Here is a 24,751-nt window from a genome sequence, read left to right on the forward strand (position 1 = left end):
ACCTCTGAGAAGGTGTCACCTTTTTATTTAGTTTCGACATGACTCATCTTCACCACTTACTGTGTGCTGGTCACTAAGTTGCTGGTCTTTCTTGATCTGGGACACTCACTCTTTTCTTCCAGGTATCCTGTTCCTAGAGAACAAGGGGATATCTGGAAGAATGTACCAGTAACTTACTGCTCTAACCAGCTTCTGGTGCCTTCTTGATTTCTTCTTGGTCAAAATGCACTTTTTTGTTCTATCACTGCTGTACCTTGAAGAGCTTTGCTGATTTCTATTGATGTGATTTTTTTCCATTTCTTCTTGGTAAGGTATCTTGGAGAAGGGCATGAGAAACTTAAATACGAGAGAAAGAAAATGATCAAGCTGAGAAGGAGAGAAAGATTAATTTTCTGCATATAGATATGCAACTTGCCAAAGGCAAGGAGATGTAATTGTGTCCCTAGATAAGACTCAGATATTTATCTTCTTCACAAAGGCTTCTGTGGAGACGTTGTGTGCTACAGATCACTTGAGGCTAATTAAGGCCACCTCTGTCTGACAAAAGATTAGGTAAATTCTGTTTTAAGAATTCCCACCCCACCCCATACAAAGCCTCAGACTATGTTTAGCAAAGAAAATGCTTTCTGTATGCTGCTGTTTCCTGACTGCTGTATCCGATGGTGTGTACAGTTTAACCACTATGAAACTTTTTTTTTTTTGCATGTAACTCTTGACTGTATTTATGGGAAATGATAAAAAAAGTACATATTTATAGATTTTCATTCAGTAAGTTTTTTCTTGTAAATCCTCCTGCACAGATTGTGTTCAGCAGAATGAATTATACTGGCGATCTATTGGTACTGTATATAAAGCAACTATCTGCCTCTTCCTGTTTTCAAAAAGGAAATGACCACATTTGCAGCTGAAAATTATAAAGGAAGAATGTGAAGCTATTAATTCAGAGGTGCTAATACTTTATATTGCTTTATCAAAGGTATTTGCATTGTTGTGCAACACTTTATTGCATTTCCTTTGGGCAATAGCAAATATGCTCTATTAAATGGCAAATAAAGTCATTGCAAAGCCGTGTCTGAGGGCTCCTGAATAGCTCGACCAGTACCGTCACTTGCCTGTAGTGATGATTAAGTGATTTGATCTTGGGAATTGCCATTAGTTTAGTTAACTGTGGATGCCAATTACCCAAACAAAACAATGGTACAAAACTGGTTGAACTGCTGATTAACTGAAGAACTAACACATAATGCTTCCACCATTATGCTTGATAGTAGGGATGGTGTTGACGGAATGATACACCAAGCTGGGTTTGTGTCAGATATACTGCTTTTTTGCATTTAGACTAAAAAGGTTGCAGTTTTGTCTTGTCTGACTTCACAACCTTTTGCCTAATATTAGCAGTATCAATTAGATATACTGTAGGTACACCAACAGGAAATTAAGATGTTTTTTTATGTGATCTAGATAGAGTCTGGGTGCCTTCAACTTCCTCTTGACTGACTATACCATGGTCAAAGTGATTTTAAGAATCTTTGAAATAATTTTACTTTATATATCCATATCTGTATCTTCCCCTGTGTTATTTTAAAAGCTCCTTGATCTTCAGGATTGAGTCTTTGCTTAACAATACGTACCTGCCTGAAGGACCTTAAATAAATAAATGTATTCATTATGAAAGCAAGTGAACTGGGGTTTTTGCCAGCAGTCAAATGTTCAGTGCACACAGTGAAATTTAATAAAGTGTTAACTCCGTTTACTCTGTGTTGGTTTTGACATATTAAAAAATATTTTAAAAGTCTGAGCAATTGAAAGCTTTGATGACGATAATGACGAAAGAGGTTTTGTAACAAAGTAAATCTTTGATTCCTGCTTTAATATGTAACATACTATAGGTGAAAACATCCATGCTGTGATTAATTAAAAGCTTCTTCCATTGAAAAAGGCATGTTTTTTTCCAGATGTTATACTATTGTTAAATCTATTTAAATCTCAACAGCTGTTGTTCACCTCTTCAATAAATATTAGATACTTTCACACAGTTATACAGTCTCCTACTGTATATAGATGCAGCTTGGAGATGTTAATTGTTATGTTCACATGAAACTGTAGAGATGAAGATGTAAATATATACACAGGAAAAATTAATAAATTGTGATCCTTAGGTAACTTAATAATTATGGAATTGGTTGGCAAGGTCATTAACAAATGACTCTACCTCTCTGCGCAATTAAGAGCTGTGAGTGGAATTCTGTCTCCATTCAGAAGTGAAACAAAGTTAGCAGTTCTCACGTTAAACACTATTGGACTATAATCCACCTAAAATAATCACCAGACACCTTTGGCAAGACTTGTACACAAAGTTCACAAAGATGTTACATGTCTTCGCCTAATAGTCCTAACAGCACTAAATTAAAATGCATTCACAGAGCTATGATGTCATTTTCCCACAGCAATTTCAAGAGCACCCCGACCGGCACTAAATTTAGAAAAGGGCTTGCAGAACGCTGTTGTAATTACAGCTTATGCATTGAAAGCAATCAAAAGGAGTCAAGTAGATTTTTTTTTTTCAATCAGGATACAGTGAGGCAGCTGTACAGTACCTCATCTTTCCTGTTCATTCTGTCTTCCTATTGAGCTGCCAGCTAGTAATCAATTATTACCCTTGTCATTCATGGTTCAGCCCAGCAGCTGGTCACAGGAAGCCTGTGTTTCACAGCGCCCCAGCCAATCAGCTCGCTCCAGCTGTCCAGCCCTGTTCCGATTCAAAATGTGCTAACTGCTGTCAGTTCCTTTACCGGAGTTCCTTTTTTTTCGATTCTTCCTTCCTAATTCTAACTGCACAGGCACATCCGTGCCTGCCTGTGACTTGCTCTCTTTCTTTCCCGGGCCTTCTGTTTCTGCCTCTTTCTCTGCCCTCTTGCTACACTCTTGCTACTCGTGCTGGGGGTCTCCACAGACATTTTTGTTTTTCCACAGGTGGCGGCGGGAAGGGATTGGCATTTTGTCCATGCTCTGTCTTCTTAGAACACCCAGGCCTGACATAAAGGCTGCTGGCAGATCAAAGGGCCGGGCTGTAAAATGATATGAAAGGCTGAGGCAATAGCATCCATCAGAGTGTCTTGAGAGCTTTTGCAGCGGAAAAAAAATAGAGAATGTTTGAGGCCCCCTAAGTGAAAACTAGTCTGGAGGGTCTGGGATATGCAGGATGAATAAAAGGGAACTCGAGGACATTGAGAAAATTGTGGATGAAAAAAAAAAAACAGCCACTTGGTATCTTGAGTCCTGTCATTCGGGGGACCGTAGTTTGTTTTTTTCTTTTAAAGTTCTAATAGGGACCATTGCCATGACATCGACACGTACTTTACCTTTTCTGTTTATTGTATTTTCATTCATTTAGCTAATCAAAATCCTGAAGGTTCAGTTTTGTGTGTGTGTGTGCATGCGCCATGACTTCCCTCCTGGAATACGGTCCAAGCCCAGTTTCACGTTGAGCAATCAGAAAGTAGCAACTTGCCAAATTGTGAGTAAACAGAAAAGGCAAACCTTTGTTTGACACAGCCACCTAAGAGACAGAGACGGAATATGTGGGTGTTTGTCGCTGCATGTGGGTGCAGGCTTGTATTGATATGTGATGTTTGCATGTCTATCAGGGGCCAGGAATGAAAATGCATCCTGTATAGGTTCCGGCGGCTGCTTCAAAAAGGAACTTTTTTAGCTGCAGTTTAGGTTCTCGAGAGCTGAGAGAAATTAAGAAACAAATATGTTGCACACCGTAGTGCTGATGTTTGGATAATGCATAAGAAATAAAGTCAAATGTATATCTGCTATGTCCCATTTTTGCCCGTTAAACACAGTTTACCTCTCTGTTGTCTTAGTCTGCTTGCTTTTTTGCTCGTAATTTAGATTTGAAAAGTGCGGTACAGACATGTTGAGAACAATAGGAAGTCAGTGCAAGACTATGATAAAATCTAAGCCAAAGTGCAAAAATCCTATGGTAAACTGGTAATACTATGGTAAAAGTGCTGCTGGGTTATTGCCTAACAGGGTGTGTTTTAAAAGTTAAAATCCCATGCTATTAGTGAACATGAACTTCCGCGCTGGAGTGTTCACATCAGACACATGCTCACGTGACTTCTAATACACGTGCTGGTTTATAGCCTAGCTATCATGTTTAAGGAAAATCTCTGAAATGTCACTGTGTGTTAAATCTGCATTTGAAACAATCACCAGTACTTGGCCAGGAGTCTTGTAAAACAGGGCCTGTTTAGGAAGGAAGAGAGAATTTGTGCCAGCACAGATAGATGCTTTCGTCCACTCTCTCTCTTGCTCTCTCTTTCTCTCTGGCGATTCGTTTTAGCTGGAAAACAAGGAGGAGAATCTTGTGAATCTCTCGTCCTGGGCAGAGGAGCTCTGCAAAATTAGTAAATGAGTGATTGCTGCTGGTTTTCTGGCCATGCAGGAAGTCACCGGCCCCAGCTATGGATGTTCTGTGTTGTTACGAATATCCGTGTTGCTGGTCGCTGATGAAAAGGAGTTCCTTGCAGTTTGGGGAAAGGATATGATCTCATCTGTTAAAAATCCAACCTATGTAGTTTGCTGCTCATGACTTAATCCAGGCTTCTCCTTTGTTTTAAAGCTTCCCCCCTTCCTCCCTCCCCATCTCCATCGGTATAAAAACAGTGGAATACAATGTTCTGTGCAACGCTCACTGGAGCTGAGCTCAGGCTGTTCAACGGCAGAGGAAAGTGAACCACACTGCACAGTCTCTCCGAATATCCCTCCAGCCCACGCCTTCGAAAGAAGATGTGCTTTTGGTTGTTGTGAACGCAAATCAGAAACTTAGTCATGTCCCATGCTGAGAGTCGAAGGGTAAAAAAACATGGTTAACCCTCTACTGGACCTCAGCCTGAGGAATCGTGTAAGAATGCAAGCATAGTAATATGGGATATAAACCAGTTTTTTCAGAAACTGGTTATAAAAGGATGCATTTTTAATAAAAAATAAGCAAAGAGATGATGACTGGTGTCCATCTTGTACGTATTGCTTGCCAAATTAGGCTCTGGCTCCCCCACAACTCCATATTGGATATAGCTATTATGAAAATGGATGGATGATGGAAAGGTTATGTGGGGGTTCTTAAAAGCAAGTTCAATTTTTTTAGCCTCACTCGAAGATGTTCCACCAACATACAATTTGAGCTGTTACTTTTGATTTTAATATTGGGAACAAACTGTTTAGAAGAGAACTTTCAACTTCTGAAGCAAAGACTGTTACATTTCAGGACTTTCAGTTGCATCCATCTCTCTACAGTCACTCGCTTATTCGGAACTAGGAGAACACCTGCTGAGGACAAACATTTAATTGGAAATGAGCCAGAATGTATTTAACAAAGGCAACTGGCAACTCACTAAAGCTCAGCAGCCTGGCCAGTACCTGGATGGGAGACCTCCTGGGAAAGCTAGTGTTGCTGTTGGAAGAGGTCATCATGCAGTCTGTGTGGGTCCTAGTGCTCCAGGATAATGGCGCAGTCACTATACTGTAAAAAAAAGGCACCGTCTTTCAGATAAGATGTAAAACCAAGGTCCTCACTCAATGTGGTCATTAAAAAATCCCAGAGTGTTTCTTGAGAAGAGTAGGGATGTTACCATGGTGTCTTGGCCAAATTTCCCCCTGGCCTTTACCACTTATGGCCTCCTAATAATCCCCATCTATGAATTGGCTTCATCACTCCTCCCCACTGACATGTGTGGTGAGCTCACTAGTGCACTATGGCTGCTGTCGCATCAATGAGGTGGGAGCTACACATTGGTGGTGGTGGAGGGGAGTCCCCATTACCTGTAAGGTGTTTTGAGTGGAGTGTCCAGAAAAGGGCTATGCAAGTGTAAGGAATTGTTGTAGTGGTGGTGGTTGTTAACTTGTGGATATCTTGATTTTGATGGTTGTCTGGAGGCAACAGGTTGCCGTCAGTCACTACATCAGATACTGTATGAAAGAGCTTTGTGCTCGGCTTGCCTCAGATGTGATGTTTCATTCTGTATCCACACTCTGCACACCTGTTTAAATCCGCACTTTGGCAAATATTTCATTAGAAAGGGGTTTCCCACAGTGACAGAACAGGGCATCCCTAAGCCAAAGCTGTAATTAATATGCATTTCAGTTTCAATAATAAAAACCAAATACATCTGTTCAGCTAATGCGTTTGTTATGTATGTCTTCAATTTAAGATCAAATGGTAGCACATTTCTAGTTATCGAGACACTGGGATTTTTTAACGATTATTTATAGCTAAAACGTAAGTGTTTTTCTTTTCAATCACACAGCATCATTAGTCAGGAATTTGACTAGTGTTTTAATCGGGAATGTCTGTGACAAAAGCAGTGTTCGTCATGCTAAATCCAGGGGAAGAATAGAGCGATGTTTTTTGTGTAAATTATTTTGAGAGAAACAAGAATAAACAATCTGAAGTAAACCAGCTGTGAAGGATTCAGATACCAGCAAGTAGTACTTCTTTCACAAAACCTAGAAAGTACCATTCTAAGATTATGCTTCAAAATGTAAATAAGACCGACTAGGTTCTGTACATGGCCTATTTTTGAGTATGTTAGCATTTGTATGGTAGTGCTAAATGCCTTTCTAATTAAGTCTTTCATAAAGAAAATTGATCTAACAAAGACATGTCTGCCTGTGTTAGCATCACATAAGATGTTGCAGAATATTTTTCAGCAAGAACTGATTGATATACTAATCCTCCGGACAAAAATAAAGCACACACCTGGACGTATCGATACAGAAGAACAGTATCAAATTGCAAGATGGGTTTTATTAATACCAGTTTATTGCAGTCATTGGCATGAATGAAACACAAATGAATTCAGTTCAGCAGCCTGAAACTCTTTACTTTTATTTTCCCTTGTATTATTTAACGTCTTTCAACTTAGGGTCATTTGGAATCAACCAAAAATGACCCCAAGTTGAACCACATTAAATAATTTAACACTGTATACTGTTTAATATTGCACTTTTAATACCTTACTATTAAAGGTTTAATAATGTTTAAACACAATTCAGGCTCCTTATTAGCATAGAAATGTGTGACAGCAAACAATAAAGTATACTGTGGCGATGATGTGTGGGAAACTACCTAAGAATGAAGCTGACAGATTCACGTTTTCTAATTAATTAAACAAAATTGGCTCTTAGAATGCTGACCTCTGATGTAATCTGCCTTGTGCCCATGGCTAGCCAGGGTAGGCTTCAGCTCCACCATGACCCTGTATTGGTGACAGGAATTAGAAAATGGATGCATGACTCTCAGAATGTACATTTGTAACTGGCAAATTGATATTGACTGTTGCCTGAGTTTATATTAGCATTGCCTTGCTTCTCAGTGCTAGGCCCTCTATGCCTGGCTCTTCATGATACCTTTGTACAAGTAGTTAGTGTTATGAGGTTCGGTTGTCAATGTAAATGTACGTTAGATGTGAAGAAAAGGCACCACATTTTTTTGGGCTGAGGGATTGCAACATTTCAGGCAAAGACATACTGTGTGCTATTATTTGCTTCCGGAGCTTAAATTCAAAGGCGTATGTAGAGTTAAAGTTGTGTATCTTCAGTGTTTTCTACAGATGCTTTTTTAAGTTTTATAGAGTCTTATGACTTGCATGAGATGCAAATTTGAATTTGCCAGTATCCAAACAGCATTTCCAAATAGATAGAACTTGGCATCTTCCCTGCGGAATTTCAAGCTACAGTTGACACTTGTTAAGAAAGGGGTTTCTCTTTTGATTGGTGAAAGTCCCAAAAGAGAAAGCAGTTTTTTTTATCAGTTTTCAAATGGTGTTGAAGTCATTTGTTTTTATGTTATAATCCAATTTGTTTGTTTGTTTTTTCAAAAAGCTGACAGATATGCTTTTTAACCTTAGCATAATGAAAAACAAAAAAGGTTACAAATGAGAGGAGGCTATTCAATCCATCTGGTTCATTTGGTCACGTTAATAACCATTTAGATATACTGTAGTGAGCTATCATATAGTAAGTATGTAATATATATAAAGCATATACATTAAGTAAACCAATTTGCTTTAAATTATAGAACAGTGATGTTCAGGCTCTAAAAATAGTATATTTCCATGTATCTTTGGATAGAGAAGCACTGTTAACTGTTTTTTAAATTAATTTGAATATGTTTAAATGCACATCCTTTTGGAACAGGTTGGACATGCAACTATTAATGTAAAAGAGTACATATAAATGAAACAGGAGACCTCAGGGATAGGGAGGGTAAATCAAAGAAAAGTTTTATTGCCAAATAAAACAATTATATTGCACATTAAAACAGAAAACAGGAAAAACTGCCTGTTAGTGCAGCAATTAAATGTAAATAGAAGATTGCCTAAATTAAAAATTTGAATATGTCTATTGGGCTGTGGTCGACTCTGATTGGGACTCTCCAAGGGTTATTGTACAGTGCCTTATGTTCCCCAAGGGTTCGGTGACTTTTATAGTTGAAATAACCGTGAAGATACTAAAGGGCTGACAAAAATAATTGCATTAAAATTAGGTAAAAACAGTCAGTTGCACACACAGAACTCCATATGCCTGTAGTTCATTATTTTGACACCGGTTGTGCCTTACCTTGAAGGAAGTGCATTCTGGTACAATTAAAATGAATGAATAAACTATAACAATGTGGAGCAAACAACAACTGGTTTTGACTAGCTGTAATGGATTTTAAAGCTGCCCAGAACGAAAGTAAATATATACAGTAGTAGGTAATAGTTATTACATTATATCAATGTTCTATCCAGTATGAGTCTTCACTAGCGAAGACACCAAATTATTGGCTAATGTTAATCATTTTCTTGGCTGATGTTAATAACTTTCCAAGCTAGGTTTAATGAATAGGTTTCTGATGTCTTTATCAGTCATTCTGGCTCTTCAAAATAATAACTAAATTAGCTTTCGGCTCCTGATAGTATTTCCCCACATTTTTTAACAAGATAAGTAAAAATCCGCAAGCCTTTAGTCGATGGATCATATTGAATCCAGTGAAACATGCAAACGTCTCGAGCAAAGATGGTGTGTGCAGAGGGCTCAAGTTTCAAGATCGCGCTGACACAGGAAGCAACAGGCCATCCATTTTAACATGTGTTGTACGTACACTCCTAGAATCAGTAAAAATAATTAAACTCTAGGCACTTCTAAGGCATATTCTTTGTCACAGATAATCAGATTGTGTAGAGAGGAAACATGTTTCACTCATTTACTTGGCTTCATTGGAAAAGTCACTAGATGTTTCTGACTGCTCCTGAACATTGTGCTCTTTAATTCTGAGGATGCAGTTCTCTAAACCGTTTTTTCTAGCCTCGAATGACAAGAATAGGGGAGCTTTCTGAATCGACTGAAACACAGTTTCAGACATGTGTGGTGCAAAACGTGGAATGCTGCAGAGTTGTTTGCCAGCCCCTTTCCTCTTACTAGTGTATGTGAGTGGCTGGGATGAGGACCAATACATTTCTTAAACTTTTTAAGGATACCTAAATCGGGGCTACCTCAATGAAGTGAAGGCCTGAAAGGTACATGTAAGAACGTTTATGACAAATTGAAAGATATACATACAGTAGGAGCAATGACAAAGTCAAAGGCAGGAGAAAGAGGGCAAGCGCCTTCTCTGAAATGTACGTATTTCCTTGTCCTTGTGCTTTCTCTAAAATCTTCCACAATACCACTCCCCCCCACAAACATTTGGAAAGTTAAAAAAAGATGGATTTATCGCCCCACCCCCATCCTCTACCCTTAAAATTAAACAAACTGACAAAAACATTCAAAGGTTTCTCCACATCCCCACCCATTATTTAAGCAAGCCCATTTTTGACCCCCTCACCGCCACTACCTCCAGTGGTGTCTCCACTGTTTAGGGTTAAAAAGTTAGAAGCTACTGAAGGAGCTCTTCAATATTGTGAATGGGACTAACAAAGCTGATGGAGTCATTCCAAACATCATCCAGCGGAAGAGAGGGAGGGAGGAATAAATGGGAACTTAGAAATATCATATCCAGAATTGTCCTGCTGTTCAGAAGGAATCTGAAGATGTTATTGCTGAGCATTCTGAGGTACTTCTATCCATTTTCTAACTGCTTTATCCATTTCAGGGTCGCAGGGGAGTCGGAACCTATCCCGACAAGTAATGGGTGCAAGGCAGGATACACCCTGGATGGGACACCAGTCCATCGCAGGGCACATACAGATATAGACACAGATACACCGGGGTCAATTTTCCTCGTAGCCAATTGATCTACCAGTATGTCTTTGGACAGTGGGAGGAAACTGGAGCACCCAGAGGAAACCTTCGCAGACACAGGGAGAACATACAAACTTCACGCAGATTGCACCACAGGAACTTAACCCAGGGCCAGAGTGCTGTCCCACCTTGCCATTCTGAACTGATTTCCCACCCATTTAATATTGTTTACGTCACCAGGAATGTTATACTTAAAACCTGGGGCTGTACCTCCTTCCTGTACACTCCACATTGTGTGGCTGTACTATACTGTATGTGCAATGGCCCGATGTGCTTGCTCGCAGTGGTCATAAATATTTTTGGAATGTACTATAGAAGAAGTCTTTTCTCCTTTGCTTTATCTTGTGTTTTGTCTCTGGCCTCCTTTGCCTTGGCTCCCATGCCACTATTTGCTATGAAACGTGAACTTTATGAATGATTCCAGCCCCCTAAAAGGAGTCAGATTCTATCTCGTTTCCAGTAGTTTTCCAGTCCGGTCTGACACTGAAAGGTTTACTGCACCTGCCGCATGTGAGACGTGATGTCGCCCCTCTCATTACAGTGTTCCTGTGATTTTTTTTTTCCTGTCATAATTTGCCACTGATTTTTCTCGGTTTGGCTTAAGCAGTGTGGGGGTACCAGTCAATTAAGCCCATATGAGAGTGGTGTTGAAAGGTCATCTATAACAATCATTTTCACTTGCTTGTTATACGCAAGCAGCGACCAAAAGAGCCAATTTCCTATCCCGCTTTTCGGAAAGCTGACAGATGGCGAAAACCTGGAAAAGCTTTCTTATAATCATTAGCCTTTGGTGTGCTTCATTCAAGGCTATCTGTTGGGGTTTTTTTTAAAGTAATGAATGAAAAAACAAAGTGTGTTCTGCATGGCTTGAAGGCACCTTTAACAAACCTCTGTGTAACCTCAGTCTTACTCAAGATGTTAATTCATAATTTTGGCCAAGTACTGTGACTCCCTCCAGATGTAAGGCAGGACCCCTTAAATGTACTACTCTAAATTGACTACAACCAATAAATGCAAAGAGATGACACCCCAGTTCTAGTAAGCTAGAATGCTGTTTCTTTGTGTTTGTGTATCATTATGTGTTTCTTGCCACTAAATATACCTTCAGACTCAACATGTTTTCAGCTCATTTTAAAACTTGCATTTAAAATGAGATGGAAAAAAAAAACAAGTTGTATCTGTACTATGCTCAGTACAATCTGGCCCTGTGAATGGCTGTCTTTTTTTCTGTTGGGGGAATGACTGTGTGATAAATGTGTAGCCTGGAACAGCAGCTGAGGCAGGAATTGGCTGAAACTGACTGTTTTAGAGCTGTTTCCTCATATCTTGGCTTTTTGTCATGAATGACCTCTTTCATTTTTTCCAATAATAACTAAACTCAGCTACTCAGCACCCTTTTTCTTTCCACTTATGTTGTTCTGGCAGCAGTTTGTGAGCTCACAATTGTAACTCTATCTGCTCCTCAGCAGGCCTCTGAATTGAGAGGGAGGAGGGTGTTAAAAATAGATAAAGAGTGAAGTCTTCCATTAAGCATGTCTGTGATCCTACAAGCGATGACACTTAAAATTTTTTGTTCTTTTGTTTGTGTCTTTTAGAACTGGAGCTCCACTTCAGCTGTGCCCTGGTAAGACTGAATTCTGTGTCTTGTTTGACAACTCTGCTGGCTTCTGCCAACATGGGCTACAACTGTAGGTATCAAGCAAGCTATCAAGATAACCAAGTTATCACATACTGTACTGCACAAACCTGGTTAACTCAGAGAAGTGCCCTTGTTATACTCTGTAAAATATTATTTAAAAAATGATTGTAAAGGTCTTTCAAGCTCTTCTTCTTTTTAAATCCCGAACGTGGGATAAGCCCAGGATTTGAAAAACTAGGCCCTGTCGGGTAAATAGTATTTAAAGGGAATTTCAGTGGCACTCCAGCTGTCCCATGGACCAGCATGGTAAATGTCAAACACTTTCTTTTCAAGGCCTCACAGTTATCTTGAAGCAGAACATTTGTTTTAATGTATTTTGTTACATTCCGGAGAAGAGTTCCGACTGATTTACAAAACCGCTTCACCACAATCAGAATGATTGTTCTGGAAAGCTGGCCTGCTTGTAGGATCAAAGCCCACGAGGCTGCGCCACTTTGTAGTGTAGTGCTCTAGACAGATATGTTTGCCATCGTTTGGAATTGTTCATTTCAACGTTGCATTCATCTCGAGTAGTTGGAGTATGAACAGTTTTCAGCCTGTGCAGTTCTCTTTTATATGAAAATGTGTGACTGGATCCATTCATCAAGCTCTCTTAAGCAATAGATCAGTCTATGAGACATACCCCATACCCCAAAGTTTCACTGTGTTCCTCTAGACTGCAGTGCCCTAGCAGAATTAGGTTTTATTCTCAGCGGTATGGACTTGCAAACATGCCTCCTAAATCCTGCAGTCCCAACAAATTTTGTCCTTTCAGGTAGATAGGAATTAGTTCTGCCATAGACATGTTCTAAGTTTTAGAAATGTTGTTTGCATTGCTGATCTTTATGAAGTCCTTAATTAAGATATGGAACACAGGATATTAACATATAGTACTTCAAAGTACTCAGGATATTGTCTTACTCGAATACATGATTTTGTTTGCATCTCAATAACTTCTGCCTTTTGAAGGCAGATTCTATCAATGGAACAAGTACGATTGGATTCCATGCTGAGAAGTAAAAGGAGTAACACCATGTTTCAGGTGTGTATCTTTCTTTATACTCATAAAGATGACTTCAGGTCCGTGTTTTTGTTCTTTTTTTTTCTATTTTTTAAACAGGAAATTAACCTCCAGTTCCTTTGTGGCTTTACACACTGAGTGAATTCCCTATTCGATGGCCCTCCTCAAAGGACTTGAGCTCAGAGCTCTAGTTTTCCTGGCTCTGGCCCCGTTAATGCAAGTACTAAGCTACAGTAACTATGTACAGTATTAGATATGAAGGTTAAAAATGTCTGAAGTGATATAGAAATATTTCTTCCATTTAGCAGCACTATTTTTAACATTATAATTGTGTAGCTGTAAAAATTAAAATTAGATCTGAAAAACTAAGAATGGTTATATTAAGATGGTATTAAAATATAGGTTTTAAAGTACAGTATAACTCAGTCTACCACTTGAAATCAAATCCTATAAGATTAGTATCCACTTCTCTGGACACTTAACAGATGTTTTTCCATACATTTTCTATCTTTTAATAGACAACTAGCCATTTATAAAAGTTGCTTGTTGCCAGCACTGGTCGTAAAGAATAGAGGCTAACTCATGATGTGTTATTAAGGGTTTTAATTTTCCACAGCATATGTGTACAGCCATTCAGCGGAAGTAACTAGAAGACTTGTTTCATTACCACTGCAGCCCAGTGAAATCCATAGTGTGTCAGGGAGAGTTCTTTCTGGACCCTATGCAGACGACACAATCCAGGGTAGAGTGAGGAAACACTAGGAAAAAAGGCATGCAGGATACGGGGATGAAAACAGTGTCCATGGAGTGCTGGTGGTCGGGGGAGGTGTGGCCGAGGCAAACGATCCAGGGATGAGACAAACGGGAAATCCAAAAACAGGGCAAAAGTCCAAGGCCAGGCGATCCATCAAAGACAGACGAGTAAAATCCAGAACCGGGTCGGGACCGGCAGGGGGCACGGGAACGGGAACAAGAAACAGAAACTAAAAGCATAATGGAGCCAGGCACATCCAGATCCCTGGTTTGCATGATACGGGAACCAATGCAGAGCCCGGATTAGCGTCTGCGTCTGGCTTTTAAGGGGGAACTGAAAAGGGGCTGGAACAGGGAACAGGTGCGGGAGATGAAATAAACAAGGAAGGGCTGGAGCGCCCTTAAGAGGAGGGGTTGCGATCGTGACATAGTGTTCAGTCTAGCACCTACCAGTGTCGGGAGTTCCGTCTCTTACTGTAAAGCGCAGCTTGTAAGTCTCAGTTGAAAAACTTTGATCTAAATACTATTTCTTCTTTTGGTGTTTTAGAGACTTTTAAATTAGGTCTTGATCAGTTCTAAATTTGACCTTAGGAAACCTATTTTTTTGGCCAAGAGAGATGATCAAATCCAGTTCTGCAACTTCTATGAATAAGATCTTATATTCCTTGAAGAGTACCTAATACCCACCATCTTATTTCCCCTTAAGGAGCTTTTTTTTGCTCATTTAGTGCTTGAAAATTAGTCTACCAAGCACTGCCTGCTTACCTTAGAGGTACCTTAGGGGTTTTCTGCACAGAATCAAAATTGAATCACCTTGCATTCATTGCAGACGTTTGGACTGTATGTGTACCAAAACATTTTGATTTCTGAAGTAAATTGTCTGGGTTTATCAATAGATACCTTGACTTTCCCATGTTATCCGTTAGCATATCTTGTTTCTTTAATTGCAACTTTGAACATGCAGTGACGTGCTTGCTTCTGTGAGTTGCCAGTATATTCTCTGGAATGTGTATTTTCATGTGAGTGGTCCAGTGTATGCTCTATGACACTTAATAACTAGTGCTTGTGGGAGTATTTGTTTTCTAGACTGGTATAACTGGATCTGACTGTGGGAACCAAACCTGTTGGGTACCTTTTTGGGTCTTGCAGCTTACCTTAGATTTTATTAACCACAATAGCTCATACAGGTTTTGTCTTGAACTCAAAAGCACACTGAATTTCTTCATATAACCTTATTGAATAAATAATTTTAAGAGAAACTTCCCCAAGAAAGCATAATTGAAAATAAATCTTTTTAAAGATCTTGTAAATATCAATAGGATATTATGATAAAGATACTTTGCTCTCTTTGTTGCTCTGCTGACCACGTGAAATCATTTTCAGTTATCACTTCTAAACTTGAACTTGAACTTTATTGCCATATGTAACCGGTACATTGGTACAATGGAATTCTTACTTACAGAAAGTCTCTCGATTGTTAAAACAAGTGTAAAAACACAAAGTGCAGACGGTGCATCAAGACAATATACAAACAGTAGACAATGTACAAGTAAACAAGTAAACAGTTTGAATGTTAACAATGCAGACGTGTAAACAATGACAGGAGATGTGCAATAATTAAGAAATCATAATGAGGTAGAGGGTGTAGGTGTGGTCTGAGGGGTATGGCTAAATGTGTTCACCAATCACACTGCTTGTGGATAGAATCTATTGAAGAATCTAGTGGTCAGTGTCCCTATGCTCTTGTATCTCTTACCTGAGGGCAGTGGGGTGAAGAGCTCATGCCCGGGGTGGTGACTGTCCTCTGTGATGGCCAGAATTCTACCACGGCAGCGGTCCTCACAGAGCTGTTTAAACCCGGTGAGACCACAGCCGATGATCTTCTGGGCCATATTGACCATTCTCTGCAGTGCCTTTCTTTCTTGAGAAGAGGTGTTGCCTCTCTGCTCAAGACTAAGGAACCTATAATCCTGTCATTTCTAACTCACCTCATATGTGCTAAGGGTTGTGCCTTCTCTTTTTCATATTTGCCTTTTATGTCACTATTTTTCAGAAACTATTGTTTTTGAATTTTTTACTTATCTATTCTCAGAAAGCTGCTTTTTCCTGGTATAGTTTGTGGCACCACAGTGTCTGTCCTGGCAGACAGCTATTAATCTAAGTAGCATTGTTGTAGCAATGCAGAAGTAAGTCAGAGTATCTGAAGCCAGTCCATACAATGAGATGAGAACATGCAAACTCCACACAGAAGGTTATCCTTAATTGAATCCAGGATTGAAGAACAGTGAGGAAAGAGCGCTACCCACCATGACACTGTGCAATCCATTACTTCTATGCTTAATTAAGATCATTCTGTATTAATTGAAATCAAAATCATATGTATCTTTGTCTTCTGCTTTTCAAAACAAGCGAACAATAAATTTGATAACACGGATACTGTGAAGCAGAAGAGTGCCCCATTAATAAACAGTCCCCTCAAGTGACTCTGACTGCTACACACAGCTGTTTTCATGCTACTACACTATAATTTTTTACTTTTGCTACCAGTTTTTACTTATTGGTACTGTATATTGCTACTCAAAATATCTCTGGAATGAAATAAAAAACAGCTTTCATTTATTGAGAAAGGTTCCTGTGTAACCATCTTTATACCAGCACCCTCTCCACCTGTCCTCTGGCATGGAATTAGCAACAAATGCTTATCCATTGATGAATTAAAATATTTTTTACCAATTGTCACCCTGCACTAATCTTTTATCATCTAAATAGGAGGTTAATGTACATTTGTCACTACTGTCCTTACCATTACATGATGAATATCTCCCATAATATAGGCTTACAAAAGACAGATCTATGAGGGCATCTGCAGTATTTCAAAAGAGAAAAAAAATCCTGTAGTGTGGTAGAACGTTATGATTTTTCAAACTAACAATAATAATTTGAATTTCTTTGGAATGTTATATTCAGCCCTTCCATCTTTGCAGATTGACTTGTTTGATGAATCACTAGGAAGTCTTCACCTCACTTGAATTTTATTCTCAGCGTTTTGGGTGCTGTTTGTCTGACAATACAATGCTTCAGGCCAGACCATTATTATTACTATTAATAATATCTCTGTAAAGACTTTGATGCATGAAATATTTATGCATAATTAAAATATTTATGATTAAGGTGGAAGGTTGTGTACTTTTGTCCAACTGAGCAATCTTGCTTTTATAAAATATACTGACTTTTTAATGCTTAATGATTAACATGCTGTAATACACAGTTTAAAATTATTAAAAGTCTAAAGAGTATACAACTTCAATTCTTAATTGGAAGAAGATTGTCCCTCAGCAGTGACCGGGATTCGAAAACCAGGCGTTTTCTGGCGAAAGCTCATATGCTGTTAGTGAGATGTTAAGCTTTATTAGCTCCACCAGGCGGTTTTACAAGGTGCTTCTGGATACTATTATCATAACATGTGGTATGATGCGGTATGATGCAGTATGATGTGTTCTGATGCGCCATGCCTACCGTGTATTAACAGCGTACTTCGCACATTTGGAATGGCTGGATCTGTATATTGGGGAGTAAGAAAATCTAGCTTTTGTTGCTCTGGAACAAATCTGTTTTTCATCCCTTCATAAAATGGAGACATTTTTAAAAAACTTGGATTAAAGTTGTAGCGGGTGAGCAGGGGGTGCAGTAGAATGTGGTCAGCATGGTGGATCAGCGCTGGAGACTGCTGGTTCAAATCCAACCATGCCATAAATAGACTTTGGTTCTTAGCTCCCAGGTGGGCAGTACACAGCTGACTGCGCACTGCCCTAGCTGGATAAGTTACAGTAGGTCCAGCTGGGTGAAGACGGTAATCCCCAATTCCCTGCAGACCTTCGGCTCCTGTCACTTTCGACTCTGTGGTGGTACTCTCCGCCCTGCTCCGGAAATGAGAATCCTGTGTGAGCACCAACCCCACAGCATGACAAGAAGCAGGTGGCTTGGAGATGCACCTAGAATGGAAGGCGCCTTGAGGGAAGGCTTCCGTTACATGACAGCGTTTTGAGTCTTTCAACCTCCAGCACACATTGTACTGCTGAAAAAATCATATGTCTGCCCATGTACATTTCTCATAATGAGCAACAAAGCTAAAACCAACCAGTAATCAGTGTTGGCTCATACAATGACTAAAATTGGCCCCAATTGTTGTGCGATTTGAGTTGTGTTTGTTTCCCCGATTGGTACAGCCAGTAACCAGGCATTTGCCTAAGTAAGAATGTACTTTATTATGAAAAATGACAGGCAATTACATCGCAGATAAATGCATAACACTTTTTTTACAAGATATGAGAACTCTTCAATTTGTTCATTTAACAGCTTATTGGCACTTTTTTTTTCTCCACAGCTCATTTTTTTCCTATAAAAAAATTAAATGTAGCTAAAATTTTTTAACCCAAACAGAAATTTTGAACGCACCGCGTTCCTTCTTTTGTACCACTTTGTCATTTAAATTTTAGTTTTGCGCCTTTTTTTTCATTCAAATAATCAGCTTATTATTGGACAATAACCCTGAAAATTGCACTGAAAAAGGCGCTTCAGAAATCACGGATCCTCTCACAAAGGTGGCTCCTATGTACAGCACTCAGCATTTCATATACAGAGCTGCACAGTGGAAAAAGCAGAGGGCTGTGGAGGAAGACGATAAAGGCGAACTCACACACAATGTGACCTGTGTACAGTATGTGCTTAACCACTGGGGGTGGGTTAGTTGCATGTGAGGAAAATTCAGTATCACTAATCCCCTGATGTAAGTGATTTAGAGACAAAGGAAATACTTGACCTTACACTCGAGGCAAGCTCAGGAGCACATTTGTGCTGAAGGTGTAATTGGTATAATTAAGAACTGGCACTAACACCTCTAATGTCACTCTCTGTGCTATTTATGATTGACTTTTTTTTTTCATTGCTCTGTTATAGAGATGCCATTGCACGTTTATGGTCAGTTTGTGAAACATGGTAAAAGCAATAATGATCCCTTCAGCTTGTTTAATTGTGGGATTAACAGGAACAGCAGACAAAGAGACCTTCAGGAAGAAACACATTATATTCCTGCATTGTTGTTTATTTTTGTTACTGACACTTTGTCACTGCTGTCATCAGTGCAGTATGGCAGTTGTATGTTGTACAAGGACCCAGGCAATTCTTAACCCTTTGCTTTCTGTTAAATGACTTTTAATTTTGTGCTGTGCTAATCCAGTACTTTTAATTAAAACGAGCTCTGAGATTTCTCCAATTGATAATGTGAAAAGAATGAAAATATTTGCTAGCAGTAATGTGGAAAAATGGTTAGGGCTCTGGACTTGTAATGGGAAGTTATAGGTTCAAAACCCAGCTAAAACAGTACTGTTGTATTGAGTAAGATACTTTGCCTAATTATTCCTAATTATTGTAATATTGAAGTCAAGTATTTTATGCTGTATAAATGAGTGCAATTGTATGTTAGCATATCAAGCTAATTAAGAAAATAAACAGTTATACTGTTAAGGTATATCAGCAAACCAATATTTAGAAATTATCTCCTGCTTTTATGGAGGGCAGTAACTTACAGGGATGCTTGCTCAGTTTTTTGCATATTAGATAACTCTTCAGTTGGCACTGAACCTAACTTTAGAAATTGAGATGGAAACTTATCTTTTTTCTGTCTCTGAGAACCTGGAAATATTTGGGGTTTTTTCTGTACAGCACAGTACCCAACCCACAATCTGTAGCTCCGCAAGTCTTAGAAAACTCCTGGATGAAAAGAGGTGTTAAACATTTAGGAAAGGTGTTAAATTGGTCAGATTAAGGTAACCATTACCTGACACTCAGCACTGCGGCTCTCCAGGACTGGAGTAAACTCCTCTCTGTGGCTGACTGATCCTTCCTCTTCCTGGTGACAGCGAAGAAATTCTCATCAGGTAGGAGGTCTAGCCTCTGACCTGCAGAAACTTGGAGAATGCCACCATAGTTAAGCCGAGACCATGTTTTTTTTTTCTAATTGTGATGTAGCAAAGACAGTGGGTGATAAACGGAATGTTAGCCTTCACACAACTTGCCCTTAATGGAGGCCGACCTGAAAGCTGGCAGGTTGTTTATGCAAAACGATGCCCGGATAGTTAAAAAAAAATCAGGAGGGAGCTCGCCGAGGGGCTGACACCATTAACAGCCTGTTTTATCTGCTTTGGCGGCCCTGCATTCCTTTCCCCTGAGCCACAAATCTCCTTCAAAAGCTGCTGTGAGACAAGGATTCCATAGCCAATACAATGTAAAAGTTATTTGTCATTGGAGGTCTCTTCAGTACACGAGAGCCTTATAATTCCCTCATCCTTGCAAGCACTACAAATAGCCATTCCTCCTGATTTAGGAAAGTTTGCATCCTTTTTTGAGCCTGTACATGAGACAGCATGTACAGCTTAGACTACATGCCTCTGCCTTTCGGGCTACACATGTAGTAAATTAGAAGATAGAAGTGTCATGTCTGTTAATAATTCAAATGTAGTTGCGTATGTTGCGTAAGATTACCTGATGAGTAAAGGCGAATGCCACTCTGTCATATGTTGTACTTATGTAATAAAATTCTGCGGTTTTCAGATCATGACTAGCTTGTTATTTAAAGAGGATGAGGGGTGGCAGAATGTATGGTTTTTGTTTTAAATCCTGGACCTTTTCCACTTCACTGATGTTCTTTCTTTAAATATTTTGGAATATGGTTTATATACCCTAAGCCAGGCAATCCTACAGGTATTAAAGCTGTCTGTCGATGGAGAGCAGTCAGGGAGAAGAGTGTTAATTTTGACCAAACTGGTGGTGATTTATTAAGACAGAATGAAAAACATGAAATGCTTGGGTTCACGACGATAGAAATGGACCACCTCGGGTCTTGAGAATTGGTCTCAGAACAAAGCAAATAATGGTCTTGAGTCAATTCAGCTGCCAAGACATCCTCGTTTGTTCTCCCTGAACCGCGTGTGAGTGGTGGGTAGCATGATGAAAGCCCCTTCCCCCTTGCTGAGCGGTTGATTAAGTGCGTTTGCACCACACTAATGGGTAACAGATAGATTTAGCAATTTTGGAATTAAATTTTCATCCCGCATCTGCGTCGCGGCTCAAAGCATTGCAGCCAAGTGCTGATTGTTCCCTGACTCTTCATTCAAAGGAGCTGGGGCACCTGCACGTCGAAGTGTCTCGTACCACTGCTTTGCGCTAACACAAGCGCATTCACATTCTCAATCAGGAACGTGAGTCTCGGGAAGATAGTACATAGGATATGAGAACATAAAGTTGCGTTCACGTTTGACAGAGCGACATGAGCCACCACATGTCAGTGCACACCAGAGTCGACTTGGAAACAACCGAATGCAATGCAACAGGAACTCGGTCGGACATAGCTACAGGAGAGGAAATCCCTACACGGACTTTCACAAGATTTCCACCAAGAGCTCTTACCACCTTTCTGCCAATAGATTTTTCTACTTCTTCAGAAATTGGTGGCCCGTCATAACATTTTTAATTATAATAATAATTGCTTACACTTATATAGCGCTTTAATGGACACTCCACTCAAAGCGCTTTACAGGTAATGGGGACTCCCCTCCAACACCACCAATGTGCAGCATCCACCTGGATGATGCGACAGCTTCAGTGGGTTGCCTGTTGTGAGTTGCAGGGTGATATGGCTGCTGGCCATTTCTGCTGGAGTTGTCACTGTATATAATTAACTATATTATCCACTGTATATATTTTTTTTGTTGCTGGCACGCTACTGTACGTAGAAGACCAAATTTCTAGAATGAATTGTGCTTTATGCTGTTTGAATCACTATTAATTGGAAGATATGCAAATTATGTAACTGGAACTGGAGGAAGGTTTGCACTTCAGATAGGGTTTGGAGGCAATCCAACCCAGAGCAAAAAAAAACAAAACAGTTTTATTTTTATTTGGAATGCAAGAAAAAGGGCAAGACAGTTAATAATACAGTTGGAGAATATAATATATAGGTAAAAAATTCCGTTCATTGCTAATCCTCTAACAATTCATTGCTCATTTAAAGAATTGCATTTTATTCTGCCCTTGCAACACATAGTGTCTTAACATTTTTTTTCATTTTAAGATTTTTTTATTTGGGTGGCACGCTGACTCAGTACTTAGCATTGGTTCCTTACAGTGCTGGGGACCTGGGCTCGGTTCTGGACATGGGGTGCTATCTGTATGGAGTTTGTATGTGCTCCCTCTGTTCATGTGGGTTTCCTCCGGTTGCTCCAGTTTCCTCCCACAGTCCAAAGCCATGCTACAGTAAAGTCCTGATGACCCGACCTGAAAGGGACCGACAGTATGTCGGATGACTGAAAATGTCAGATAATGTGGAAACTGAGTAGACAAATCCTAGATTAATGGAAGTGCAGTATGCGTATGAAATCTAATTTATTAATCTACTGTAAAACAGAGCTTTCTCTTGAAGTATCGTGGACCTGTGATAGGCATGGCCTTATCCCTTTGCCGCATAAACCACAAGAACAAAGCTTCACTGACCTTTTCATCTTCACATTTCTTCATCGTTTTTCTTTCCCTCAGTCCTTCAACTGAGGCCCGATCAGAGCACCACTTTTCTATCTCATTTTTTTGTCCTCGTCCAGTCACCACCTGTAACGTGCCCCACACCGAATTCAGATGCACGTTTTTGCATGGACTCGCCTTTGTCTGGTCTTTTTAACGCTTCAAGCTTTTGCTCCTTTGAAAGAACTACTTTCGTTCTCCTCCCACTTGTCATGTTTCTCAAATAATAAAATTATATTTACGAGCGCAAATGAACAAGCGAAGCTACATCAATGGCAGTATTTGACGCTCCGAGAGACAAAGCAGCATGGGATTGGGCAAAATATTATGTATGCGCACACATACAGGTACAGTACATAGCATATATGTTTATAACATGTTGATTGCTACGTATGATTAAACAGAATGTCGGATAATCGATACTGTACTGTAGATTGTGTGCGCATCTTGTGTCTTTTCTGTGATAGACTGGTGTCCCATCCAGGCTGTATCCTGCCACGCGCCCATTGCTTGCCTGGGTAGGCTCTGGCTCCCCCACACCCCTTAATTGGAAGAAGCAGTTAGAAAATAAAGGGATGAATTTTTTGTTTAGACCTAGCCACAGAAAAGCCAACAGCTATATCACCCTGCAGCTCTCAACTGGCAACCCACTGAGGCTAAGCAGGGTTGAGCCTGGTCAGTACCATGATAGAAGAGCTCCTGGGAAGCTATGGTTACTGATAGAGGTGCTGTTAGTGAGACCCGAGGGGGGCCCCCACCCTGCGGTCAGTGTGGGTCCTAATGCCCCAGTATAGTAGCGGGGGCACTATACTGTAGTAGGCGCCGTCTTTCAGATGAAACGTTAAACCGAGGTCCTGACTCTCTGTGGTCATTAAAGATCCCCGGTCATTTCTCGATAAGAGTAATGTCGGGCCAAATTTTCATCCTCATCCTCCAAATTGTCCCCACGTGTGATTGGCTTGCACTTGCCCTGCGATGGACTGGCACCCCGTCCAGAGTGTACCCTGACTTGTGCTTGATGCTTGCCGGGTAGGCTCCGGCTCCCCACAACAATGTATGGTATAAAGCGGTTTGGCAAATTCCATGACATGACCTAGCCACAGAAATGTTAATTTTTCGTTTCTTGAAGCTGTGTCACAAAGGAAAACAAATAGGAGAGGCATTTCTAACTTAAAACACAAAGAGGCGTCTGGAACAAGCTTCCAGAAACCCAAGGTATCCATAGGACATACCGTTGCTGGGTGAGATTTCATGATCCATTATCTACTGTTCAAGTAAACAAACAGGCATGCCCTCATCTTCCTCATTACCTTTATAAGTGTACTAAAAGGATTATGGAGTGTTTTAGTCAAAATTTGGTTTAGCTGTCTTTGGCTGAGGGCTAACCTCCTGGCCACACAGTAGGACAAAGAGGCTCGGATCCCCACACCAAGCGATTGAGGAGAGAGCAAGGGGTAGCTGCAATTGTGAAGATGGGGTGGAGATGGGAGGCAAAAAGACATACATGAGAGAGAAGGGGGTCACGTATAGTATTTATAATGTTTTAAGTGTGGAAATGACGTCAGCAGTGATTGCTGAGGCCGATTGAAGCTGGCTGTTGTTTTACCTCTTCGAACTTTTGTATTAAACTCATATCTTACATCAGTTTGGTAGGGGGCAGAAGGCGGGCGTGGATATGTTCTTAGCTTTCTGAGCTTCCTGTTAAGACATTCCTATGCAGTTTCACATACAGGTTCTGATTTGCTCTCAGAAGAAGCTGACCTCCTTTTCAGTACTCTCCGGCAGATGCTGTCTGACTTTGTGACAGGTGGAAGCATCAAGTTGCAGTTTCGATTTCAAACGGAATATTACCTTTCGTGAAACAATGGTAATATATTGTTCTGCAGAAAGGTTTTCTTGGGAATTTCAGTATCTCTTTATAGATATCAGCTCTGCCATGGCAAAGTACCAAAGACAGCAACTGCATGGAAACAACTGGATTCTCAAGTTCTTCTCGACTGGTGATAATGCGAATTCAGTCTTACAGTATGCGCAAATCTTAATTGCACTACTGTACACTTAGAGTTTAAATGTGTATATACATGTACAGTTTGCAAAATGAATCCATCTTTAAATTAACTTGTTAATTCACAGTTTTACCAGCTCATTCGTGAATCCATAAAAAGCTGACCATCTAACAATTTCACCAGATCTTTGATCAATTTGGAACATAACCAAGGGAATGTGTTAACATTAATTAACATTAACAGTAATTCTAAACAGTGAACAGTGAACCTTAGCATTATGTCCAGGATAGTTTAATGGCAAAAGTATCACTATGCATGTCACTTTCTGTGCTTGATGTATTAGCATATCTGTGTAAAATGTCAAACTTACTATTTTATAAATAATTCTGGGTAGGATTCTGGCCTAGCGCACCTTCTGTGTGGCAT

At 39.9% G+C, this 24,751-nt stretch overlaps 1 protein-coding gene across 31 annotated transcripts in view; it reads left to right on the top strand.

The window, feature by feature from the left end:
- The window catches only part of LOC148654491 (uncharacterized), a 263,900-nt gene that overhangs the window by 217,423 nt on the left and 21,726 nt on the right, over positions 1-24,751 (top strand). For 19 of the 31 annotated variants that reach the window (XR_015941480.1, XR_015941479.1, XR_015941482.1 and 16 more), the window contains 2 exons: positions 11,892-11,920; positions 12,948-13,016. The exons of 1 other annotated variant lie outside the window; for it this stretch is intronic. Coding sequence is in view for 10 of the 30 variants with exons in the window: in XM_088646740.1 (XP_088502866.1) it covers positions 11,892-11,920; positions 12,948-13,016 (98 nt within the window). In the remaining 20 variants the exon portion in view is untranslated. Of the gene's footprint in view, positions 1-9,528; positions 9,573-11,891; positions 11,921-12,943; positions 13,017-15,840; positions 16,376-19,469; positions 19,685-24,751 lie in introns of those variants that run through there. 11 more of the 31 variants (XR_015941481.1, XR_015941473.1, XR_015941477.1 and 8 more) reach the window with 6 other exon arrangements.

Source organism: Lepisosteus platostomus, chromosome 9, assembly GCF_059453375.1.
Source record: "Lepisosteus platostomus isolate fLepPlt1 chromosome 9, fLepPlt1.hap1, whole genome shotgun sequence".
Classification (NCBI taxonomy): Eukaryota; Metazoa; Chordata; class Actinopteri; order Semionotiformes; family Lepisosteidae; genus Lepisosteus; species Lepisosteus platostomus.